We start from the raw sequence: 12,063 nt of genomic DNA on the forward strand, positions 1-12,063 counted from the left end.
TATCTCGGGTCAGATTTGGACAAAATACACGGCCCAATCTGTACTAATCTAAACTCAAGACAGATTCAGTAACTGAAGGGTTTATTTCTTGCCTCAAATGTTTTCAGAATCACATTTCAGTGAACTAGCCACTGTGCTGGTCCAGTTTGAAATCCGGAAGAGGACAGCCCACTAGTGAAGCGTTTGTCGAATCAGGTTTAGCTATTAAGTGTTTGCGAGGTTGTAGGAGGTTGTGGAGCCCGGTAAAAATAGGTACGTGTTATCTAGAAGTCCAAAGAGATGAAGGAGAAATTAATAACAGCTGTTTCTGGATTTTGTGTTTGAAATAAATCTAGGGAAACACTCCATTTTCTATTGGCTTGCTATAAGAAAAGCAACTGTCAATCACAACTGGCTAGTGGCACAAGTGGCACACCCATCAAGCGCCCTAAGATGGGAAGTGGTGGGACACCTAGCGTCAAAAACACGACTCTATGTACAATAACAATTGATATCAGTTGTGTAGTTTAAGTGAGTTTCACATTAATTACTCCAGATTTAGAATTAATTAAATTTGTTTAATGGGTTACACCTAAATTTTATTGATTTAAATTAGGATTATAAAAAAGGTAAGCAAAAATCAAGCAATAAAATGTGGTTTAAGGTAACATCCTCATTCCTTGATGTACCTTGTACCTTGCTGCTTCAAAAATATTCGCTCATTTTTGGGACAAATCAAGTGAAAGTATGAATAATGAACCTCACCTTATTCATGTTTCCAGCCTGCTGAGCGTTCATGGCATTGTGTGCTCCCATCTGCGGCCCTCCTTGTGTGAGTGTCTCTGCCAGCACACTTCCTGCAACACCAGGTCCAGTGCCCACCTGCGCTCCTTGCATGGCCTGTCCCTGGTACTGCATGCCAGGCCCAGGTCTTCCCCGACCTGCCGGACCCAGAGCCCCATTCATCACCTGTCCTGGCTGGCCCATGACCCCATGGCTTTGCCCACTGTTCAGCATTGCCTGATTGAAGCCCATGCCCGTGCTGCCATTGCCTTGTCCAGTAGCAGCACCTCCTTTCTGGGCCTGGGGAGACGGGTGGTTGGGTGAGCCCTGCCCCAGGGGGCTTTTGCCAAGCACGGCACCCAGCTGGCTTCCAACCATGCCCCCATGCTGGGGGCTGGCAGAGTTGAGGCCACCTCCTAATATGGAGGAGCTGCCTGGTCGCAGGAGCTCAGACAGCTGCTTGTGCTTGGCAGCTGCATCAGGAACCATGGAGTTTAGGCTCGGTCCGCCCCCTCCTCCTCCTCCAGGACCTCCACCGGAGGACATTCCCATTAGGCCCAAGTCTCCATTTGAGATCAGCTCATCTGGAAGGTCCTTTTCCAGGTCAAACAGAGACACAAGATCTAGCAGAGAAAAAGAGATGGAGAACAATTAGCCATCAGCACTGACACGCCCCTATTAACAAACCCTGATAATAACTATGTCAATACATTGTTTCTAAATGAAGAATGAATCACTGCAACAGTCATCAAATTAGAGAGAGAAATGAGGAAAAAATAGCTACCCATGATGGCCCACTGTACATGACTGGGGTTTTTACAGACTGTGCCCCCATATTTCTGTTGTCATCCTTTCACAAAGACAACAGATCGGCCAAAGAAAGACTATGCCAGCTAGCTAACCAGGTGTATTCATGAGTCAAGAGCAAGCTAAAATGATTCTAGCAGCAAATTTATTGGGCAAAGCTGGCCTCAGAGCAGCCAACTACTTATTTAATGTGGACGACAGAGTCAGCTTTTTGTTAGCCAAATAATTATACAATTATACACAAATAAAAATACCCAAGTTTTAAATGGCAACTTCAATTACATACTCTAACAGGGATTATTATGTGAAAGGCTCTTTTTTCCCCCACAGAAAAAATGTGCTGAATACAAATTACAATACATATATATAGTTTGGGTCACCCAGAGCCCTAGGAGCCTTGTATAAGAGAATACAGAGTACAATCACACACCAGCCAGTACAGCAGAGATCACACAAACAGCAGCCATGTCGACAGGTAGCTTGGTGATTTTCTAACTGCAATGTCTAAATAAACACATTTAAATAACTTTTTCAGCAACTGACTAGATACACCAACACTGGGCACTTGGGTGTCAACAGGCATTGTTTTTAAAGTCAAATCTGTTTAATTCACCCCAGCCGAGCATGTAGAAGCCACTATCATTTTTACTCCATGCTTGCTTGCTTCTCCTACTTCGTCCATCATGAATGCTACAAGAGGACACCCAACCACAACAAAAGGTCAATCTCTTCATGCTCTAGCAGTGCAAACTGATCGATCAAGCTTTTGCCAAAACATGCTGGCAAGACACCAAAAGCATGCATTCGCTGAGTAAAAGATTTTAAAAGCACATATTGCTCATCTTTTGAAGCAGGTATACAAGTGGCTTCAGTCACACTGTCTGACTCCATCATCACCAGGTTGCGCCTACAAACTGATATTGTTGTTAATGATTTATGATTGCGACTATGATTATTAAGACACCTTTTAAAAAGTCACAATTATCACTTCCAACTGAACAAAATTTTACCTTGCGCCAAAGCATTCGCCCTGACCTTTGCCAACACTTTGCCTCCGAAATGTCACATAAGGATACACTGAGTTTAATGAGCCGGGTCCACTGAATCCCTGTTGGAAAGGGGTCTTGCACGCCCTCATTTCTACTACATTTTGTCCTTGTTCCTCCAATCTAATCAAATTCTCACATTTCACATCCAAGAACTCTTTGTGCCTCATCACATTGTTGTTCTGAAGGTATGTGAGTAATCAAATGTGTGAAATTATTGTCTATGGACTTTACCTCGACAACCTGTTACATCAGCCCATGGCCTTTCTAGTGTTAAAACATCAACTAATCTCACTGGGATGTCTTCCTGCACAAAAATTGAGATTAATTCACAGGCAACATGATGTGCTTCTTAGTAATGAGAGTGGGTATCAGGATATAAATTTTGACCAACTAATTTGAAAGACAGCATGGAAGAACATTTTTTTTTACCATGAAAACAAAACAATAATTACTCCAATACACAATAACTGAGGTTGGCTCCTGCAGTCATCCCGTATGAGCCTACTTCGGGAGAATATCTGCAGCAGGACTAGCTCCGAACTGCATAAAAAAGGTATGGCAAAACAATGTTGGGCCATTGGGACAAATGTATGGAGAGACAAGCACATACACAATATAAATTTAAATCTGCTTCAGTTTATCATAATTTCTTTTAATTAATACAATTTTACACCTCTACGGCAATTTCTACAACATTTCAAGCTTGGATTATACTGTTATTCCACATTTCCACGTAAACAGAGAGAGAAAAATATTTTCTGACATGAGTAATTTGTCACACACTGCAACAGGACTCCCCTTATAAAAGTATTTTAGGCCAGGTGGCAACTAACTGCCTAGAACTAAGTAGCTCAGTAGCCTTCTTATGAAATGTGACATAAATCACAGAAAAAAAAAAAAAAATCAACAAAATCTTACATTAATATGGCACTAAAATCCGACAATGTGACAAAACTGCTACATAATCACGGTTCTCCATAGTACACAGAAGCTGCCAACTATCCAAAGCCATATTAGTAAATGCTTCAGAATTTTTATTTATTTTTCCAATATCTGGACCCGCCAGAGATGAAAATTACTCAAATTGCCAAACAAGTCTGCAATACACTGGGGAAGCCCTGTGCACACATGTTCTACCAACAATGGGGAGCTAAATGTGTTTATTACAGGAACATAACACCATGTAGGCCAATAAGTTAGGTTTAAAAGTTTTATTTATGTATGTGTGCATAGACATATGTGTGCACGTATAGGCATATGTCTGCACATATAGGCATATGTCTGCACGTATACACACTGAAGTAGCTCAGCCCCTCGTGCAACTGTACAGGAGCAGTGTGGAAAGGGAAAAGGTGAAGAAAGAGAGCTCTTGCTCTACAGCAGGGAGCATTCTTGTGGCTGGCTGGCCCACTGAGCGGAATAACCCGAGAGCAGACAAAGTAAACAGGCACGCTCCACACACAACTACAGAACACTAATGAGGGCCACAGTCCAAATCACGCGTCTATGCCAAGGTCCTGCACGTGAGGATACGTGTGTGTTTGCCTGTGTGTGACTGCCAAAACGATTTCAACAGTACAACAGCCACACCCCCACGCACGCCTCGCTGAGTGTCTGAGGCAACTGGGCTGCAAAGGTGAAGATCCAACCTGTTTCTGAAGGAGTGCCTGGAGCACAGCTGAGAAGGGGGAGCCATAATGGGAGATTTGGTGGGAGTTAATGCAGGTTGGAAACTACACAGTTTAACTGAAACGTTTAAGCTTTCAGTGCATAAGCTTAAAGCAACAAGTGTTACTAAATGGCGAGACATGAATTGTGTACACTTGAGAAAAAGCACCTGTGCCTTGGCTAGAGGCCTATTGAGCAAAAAAACTGAGAATGTAAAAAATTAAGAGGGAGAGGATGCGGTCAAGCCTAGAAGGCTGCTCAAGCTAGTTGGAGGAGAAAAAGCACAATATGCGTGGTGATTAATTTCTCAACAGGCTGACAGTAGATCTTGAATCTGCTCATTACAAACTAAGAACAGGATGAGCGCATCCAAGTAACAGAGTGTCGAGTGGTGACAACGGAAGCATCAAAGAACACTTAAGTCACACTATTCTCACCTGGAGAGGACAACCGATGCTGCCGGTGGCAATTCACCCAGATCTTTTCAGCAGCCAGATGAAAATCCTCTATTAGACACTTCAGATTGAGAGGTAATAACAGGCTGCAGCACGCCGATGCTGCCTCGCCAGTTAGAGAGAGACGGCGTGCAGAGAGAGAGAAACAAGAGACTCTCTCCTCTCTCTCAACCCAATCCTCCATCTGCATACTAGAGACTGCTCTCCCGCACTCACTCTCCACTCCATTACAGGCACCAGAACCTCTGAAGGGCTCTGACTCTGCCTGTCTAACTGTGCCTTGCCCTGCCCACCAACAGCAGCTGTCAGCCCGTATAGGTTGGTGAGAGAGCAAAGGCAGAAAGCAAGCACACCGGTGCTAATTGGACATATTAGATTTAAAAGAACCAGGCTAAACACATGGAGGAAAATTTGCACACGCACCAGACAACACGCAGCAGCATATGCTTGAAATACCAATTAGCACATGGAGGTTTACTTCAGCCAACCAAGTATAAAGAAGTGACACACACACGTCTCCCAGGTCTTCATACCCTGACTCAGCCACTACCATGGAACCAACTGGCTGTCTGTCATCACTGTTAACCAAGAAAAACACTCCAGACACACCGCCAACACTAATGGATCATGCCCAGTGTGAGAGAAGAGAATAACCAGGGACTTACTCTTTGGGAGTATAGAAAATGAGCGAGGTTTATTTTAAGTAAACCATGAAGAATCAAGAAATCAATCCCCAACAAGGGAAAACCTTTAAATTCAAGCACCCCTGTCCTAGAGTTTTAGGTAAATTAATCACGAATATCCCACTTTGCCTCCATTTTTCTAATTCCAAAGGATAATTGGCCAAGTTTGAATGACATAATGTCAAGTCAAGATATGCCCAGTGCATCTAAAATGTTGTACAACTGTCACTGGAAAGATCAACAGTAAACATCAGGTTTTTGTGTTCGTCACCCAAAAGTAAGGACACAGGCGTTCAACAATACCTCATTACCTCATACCTCAAGAAAGAAAAATTCCCAAACAGTAGTCCATGAGAAAACATAGCCACAAGCAGTGTTGGGTATTGCCATCAATACTTATGCCATGATGATCAATACTGCTTATTGATAAAGATGCTTATCAATACACTCTGTGGTCAAAAGTGTTGGACCATTTACACATTCCACCTACAGAAGCTTTAATGACATCCCATTCTAAATCCATTGGCATTAATATGGAGTTGGTCCCCCCTTTGCAGCTAGAACAGTTTCCACTCTTCTGTGACAGGCTTACTTAAAGATTTTAGAGCATGTCTGTGGGAAATTTTTGTCAATTCATCCAGAGGAGCATTTGTGAGGTCAGACAATGATGTTTTGGACAAAAAGGCCTGGCTCACAATCTCTGTTCTAGTTCATCCCAAAGGTGCTGGATGGGGTTGAGGTCAGGGCTCTGTGTGGGACAGTCAAGTTCTTCGACAACTCACCCAACCATGCCTTTATGGACCTTGCTTTGAGCCTTGGGGCACAGTCAAGCATAGAATTGTCCAAAACATCTTGGTAAGCTGAAGCATTAAGACTTCCCTTCACTGGAACTAAGGGGCCTAGGCCAACCCCATAAAAAGCAACCCTGTAGCATTGTCCCTGCTTCATCAAACTTTACAGTTGGCACAATGCTGTCAGGCAGGTAGCGTTCTCCTGTATTCGCCAAACCCAGACTCGTCCATCAAACTGCCAGAAGTGTGATTAGTCACTCCACAGAACACGTTTCCACCGCTCCAGATTCCAGTGGTGGCGTGCTTTACTCCGCTCCATCCCATGGTTGGCATTGTGCTTGGTGATGTAAGGCTTGCATGCAGCTGCTCAGCCACGGAAACCCATGCCATGAAGTCGGTGCACAGTTTTTGTGCTGATGTTAATGCCAGAGGAGGTTTGTAGCTCTGCAGTTACTGAGTGAGCAGAGCGTTGGCCACTTTTAGGCACTATGCACCTTTGCACTAGGCGAGCCCGCTCTGTAACTTTACGTGGTCTGCCACTTGGTGGCTGGGTTGCTGTGATTACTAAATGCTTTCACTTTCATAGTACCACTTGCATTTGCTCGTGGAATATCTAGGAGGGAAGAAATCTCACAAACTGGCTTGTTGCAACGGTGGCATCCTATTACATTACTATTACAGTACCATACTCAAATTCAGCTCTTTAGAACGACCCATTCTTTCACAAATGTATGTAAATAAAGTCGTCTACATCAGTCTTCCTAAAAACAGCAGCACTCTTATGTTTTGATGAGTGAAACTCTTCCCCAAAAAATAGTCCCCGGGGAAGCATTTGCTTTACACAGCAAATTATCGGTTCCATGGTTTATGAACGCTGATAACTTTGTTAATCACAGAAGCTGAACATTATAAGGTGGGTGCTTCAACCAAATATTCCAATTTGAGAATTTTGATTATATGTTGTGAAATCTTTGTTACTCCCACCTGATTTGCAAAATGGTTGTCGCAATGTAAAATTTGGGTAACTTGCAGTTAACAAGCCAAACATTTTGAATCAGTGGTAAGTCCTTACAACTGTCCTCGCACCAAAGATGAGTCTCACTGGTTGATCACACTGTAAGAAATGTCTGCCCTCCATTCCAAGTAGGAGACCAGGAACAAAGCACATCTTTTTTTCACTTTGTGGACATTCAACTCAGTTTTGGAGGCTGATCAACACATGACTGAGCGAGATACATAGCAATATCAGGTTCTCACTTAAAAAAGTAAATAAAAATAAATTAATAGTAGTATTGCCTCTGGAGGAAAGCGCGGAGGTTCATCTTCTTACTGGCATCCAATTTATCCCAAGTTGACACTGTGAACACAACACGCCACTTCCAGGACACATTCCTTTCCTTCATTAATCTAGCATGATAAATGAAAAAGTAAAGCACCTTTAATGACACATTTACATGCAGAGGAGGCCCGGTAGTGTTTTGTTTTCGGTCAGCTTTGATTGGCAATGCTTGCGTAAAACTTTTAATATGGTGCTTTATGAGGGAGGTGTGATGACTTCAAGATGTGCAAAATTAGTGGCACGCTGCACTTGTAAAGCTGGGGCTGCAGTCATTTGCTGCAGCGACTTTATGAAAACCACAGCCACTCAGATAAGATGACAAGAAAAAAAAATTCAGGCAAAGCGAGACCAGCTGAGAGAGGAGGGCAAGAAAGAGGTTAAAGTGTTTTTATTCTGCTTTTGCAGACAGACACAGAGGTTTAAATAAAAATGCCCTGCTGTTTCGAAATTATTCCAGTCTCGCTCCAAAGGATATTAGTGTCCTGTGGGTGGGAGACATCGGTGGAGAACAGAGGGAGGGGAAAGGGCAAGGGTATAGAGGCTGGAGGGCAGGGCAAGCTGGGGTGGGCCTCCACTCCTGGTTGATATCCAGTGGTGTCCCCCTCCTCTGTTCCTCCTCTCAATCTGTTCCGCTTCAGCCAAGACATTAACCGGCAGAGCCAGCACAACGCCTGCCGCTGCTTTCCCAAGCTGGTGGAAGGCAGCATTTTTAACGCTTGAATGTATTTGTATGTGTGTTAATGCTAACGTAGCTGAATAATGCTCACCCAGGGGTTGATGCCCATACACACAGACCAAACAAGGGGGGGGGGGGGCTGCTAGGTGAACAGTGGGGCTGGATAGTGGTGCCCATTTCTCACCACAGGCACCGACACACCCACTCAGCCATACAAATGAAAACACGATTGACACTAGCCTGTGGGCACAAGCACAAACGCACACAGACACGAGACTGGAGTGTCATAAAAAAAAAAACCTGTCACACATTAACATAAACATCAAAGACAGGCTGCATGCTAATCTGTGGCTTTAAGGGACAGCTCAGTGTGCAGTGGGCTGGACATGGCAGAGGGGGCGTGTTTACTATCTGTCACAGTACCAATAATGGATACACTTTACCGATAGCAAATGTGATTTAGTGAGCCAAGCCCATAGGGATATATTGGGTTATGATTCCTTTCTAAACCTTGGCCATAAACTGAGCTATTCAGTCATGTGTGCGTGCTGCTGCAATAGTGGAGGTGTGCAGTCAGCGTTATTATGAATCTCAACCAGAGTTTTGGTCAAGATACGCCCACTTGGGTAAAGTCAGAATTATGGTTGGGTGAGGGATTATGGGCAATGAATAGGCAACATGCCAACAAATTTTATCACCAATCACAGTGCTTGTGGGCATATCTCTGCTTGAAATCTGGTGGGATCCATAATAACACGTGCAGTAACACTACAGGTCTGTGAGAAAAATAAACACCAAATAGCCAGGTACTGTCAGGAATCAGTGAAGTATTTCCCTATTACTGAAAGCACCTTTCTATAAAGTGACATCCTTTAGTTACAGAATTGTTCACTCATTTGCTTCATGAGTCCATTTCTGATCCAAAGGAAGCAAGTATGTGAGAACGAGCAGAAAAAAGACAACAGAGGAGAGAGACAAATTCCTGGGTTTTCAGAGATCTGCTTGTGAATTTTCTTGGAATCTGGGCTTTTTCAACTCAAGGAAAACACTACGGTGCTTATCCCACCATCTGCAACCTGGCAGTTGTAAACATTTTGCCATACTTATGATCCTGAGCCACATCCAGGACTTTAAGGGGAGTGGGTCTACAGGAGATTCTGTGCAATGCCGTACTGTGTGTGTCTGTGGGTGTGTACTGTGACAGACAAGGCTTCTGGCAACAGTGAGGTGAAGCCTGGTATCAGGCTGCTCCATTGCCCAGCGATCGTTCCTGTCACCCCACTGACAAGATGAGCTACCTTGGCTGCAGACTGAAGACTGTCAGCCTGCTAGATAATGCAGCCACCAAGAGAAGACAAGGAGGATAAAACAAAGAAACTCCACATCTCTCAGCTGTTTCTAAATGGCAGACAGATGTTCTCGATCTCCACTGCAATTACAAGAATCAGGCCCTGTGTACTCCCTCTAAGATGAGAATTAAGAGGTGGCTGCGGTGGTGTAATCACAAAATTGGCTTCTCTGAAATAAAGTGGTCCATGTTTTTCAACATGTCAGTGATGATGCTGGGTCTTAAGAATTTGTACAAGCAATTGCACAACAAATATCAACAAAGCTATGTTCACTAGACAGCAAGTCACTCAGCATTCATGCATGTTTTGTGATGGGAGAAAAAAAACTCGTAAGAACCATTACCCCCCAGCCCTTGAAACTGCGAAACATGGATTTATCCAATCGGTCATAAGCGGACAGAGCTCAGTGGACTCTCAACACACTGAACTTCTTTTAATGCCTTTCTCATACACAGAACCTGCAGGATTGCTAATTTTTCCAACAGTGCTACAGTTTTCACCTATCCACACCATTAGCTTGTACAAAAAAAATATATAAATAATTGTGTCAAGTGCATTTCACATAGATGACAATGTGTTTAAGGTATGCAAGAAATTACATCACTTATTGTTTTGGAAACTAATATTAATGTGCATATTTATCTCATTCTCTAGTTGCATGGATGGTGGCAACATTTTGTCTGTGTCTGTCCAATTTCCAAACATTTCTAAAAGCACGTAGTACTGTCGTAACCCCTGTCATCCTAGATCCAGGAATCTTATTTTGCTTTTGGTCACACTAGCACTGCAAAGTCAGGTTCCCAGCAATTCCGCAAGTCTTTTGTGTAATATCAAATCTGGCTCCTGTTGACCCAAACAGGATAAGTGGCAACCACTATACCTCTGACCTATACCCTGAGGAACATCTTGTTTTTGTTTTGTTTTTTTTTGTTTTGTTTTTTTTTTTATTGCCAGGTAATATTAAACTGGCTTAATACATTATACAAATGTATGCTGCTTCTGCTGTATCAGTGTGTTCAAAAATGCATATTATAAAAAGATTTTGTAAATCACTCATTCACAGCGGAAATCCGATGTAAAGTTCAAAATAACACTGAAGTGGCATCATTACATTCCAATACTGAAATGTGTCTACCGATTCAGTGGACTAATTTTATAAAAATGCTGTTTGATCTGCACCAAAGGGAGTTCATAGTGTAGTTAATATGGAAGGCTCAATTAATGACTACATGTCACCATTAAATACATATTGATCTGACTGCCATTGTTGCTTGTTCCTCTGATGTGTAGCCCCTTTAATGAGCAACTCACTTCATCATAATAAGGTATGGTATTATTTATTGAAAGTGCATTTGCTTACATGTCATGCATGCCATGCTAGAAAACAGTGCAAACAACAGAACTACAGGGTGTCCACAAAGTCTCTTTCCAATTTAAAAAATCTATTACAAAAGCAATTGATGAGATATGTTAATCAGATTTGTTCTATGTACTTAGTGGTTATCAAAGTTTTTAATCACACTGGACATCAACGACCTGAAGCAAAAGATCACTGATGCCATTGCCACCATTGATGAGGCTATGCTACAGCGACCATGGCAAGAAATCGAGTACCGTCTTGATGTGCTTCATGCAACTAATGGTGTCCATATAGAGGTGTATTAAATGAGGCCAAAAAAAAAAAAAAAAAAAAAAAAAACTTCAATATCTACTGATATCTTCATTTGCTTTTGTAATACATTTGTTAAATTGTAAAGAGACTTTATGGACACCCTGTATATCACAACGCTATTTACAACACTTCAACTAAGCCCAGCTGTGGGGATGCTGGGCCATACTGTGCAGCCAGGACCTAGCCTGCCAGAGACAGTCAGGAAGCCCCGCTAGTTCCCCCCAAAACTTCCTGGTGCTTGTAAAGATGCCTGCTTCCAAGATTGAGCGAAAATTTACAAACAAGAACTATATCTTGCATCGCTCTGTTGGTAATAGAAACAGCTGCAGGATTTGTTAGTATAGTTTTGCAGCATGGCACAATATTGGAATATAGATATAAGCTCATCAGATAACACAACAAGCTAGACTGTAACTTTTCTGGCCCTATTACCAAAACAGAAGCAGAAATCAGTGTGTGAATAACACTGAGAGACAAATTAATGTCACTGTGCACTGGACACACACATACACCTCAGATGTGATGTCTGAGAGCACAGCATGCTGGCAACTGCCAATGCAATCACACACAACATTAGCCATAAAAAAATGACAGGCTGTTTATATATATATATATATATATATATACATATATATATATATAAACTCCATATATTTTGCATATAAGTCTATCCACAAATGTAACAAAGTTGTTCTGCAGGTTGGACTGGTGAGGATACAGACCCTGAGGGTAGTTTCTGATCTTCAGGCTCATCACGGCAGCATTTGCTCTCGAGTCTCCAGCTAAATATTGCTGTTCACCTTGGCTAACCA

The 12,063-nt window shown here is 42.6% G+C and overlaps 1 protein-coding gene across 8 annotated transcripts in view; it reads right to left on the reverse strand.

Annotated features, from left to right (window-relative positions):
* The window catches only part of crebbpb (CREB binding lysine acetyltransferase b), a 45,519-nt gene that overhangs the window by 31,823 nt on the left and 1,633 nt on the right, over positions 1 to 12,063 (reverse strand). For all 8 annotated transcript variants that reach the window (XM_030059036.1, XM_030059035.1, XM_030059034.1 and 5 more), the window contains exon 2: positions 745 to 1,385. In XM_030059036.1, the coding sequence (XP_029914896.1) occupies positions 745 to 1,385 (641 nt within the window). The remainder of the gene's footprint in view (positions 1 to 744; positions 1,386 to 12,063) is intronic.

Source organism: Myripristis murdjan, chromosome 8 (assembly GCF_902150065.1).
Source record: "Myripristis murdjan chromosome 8, fMyrMur1.1, whole genome shotgun sequence".
In the NCBI taxonomy this organism is placed as follows: Eukaryota; Metazoa; Chordata; class Actinopteri; order Holocentriformes; family Holocentridae; genus Myripristis; species Myripristis murdjan.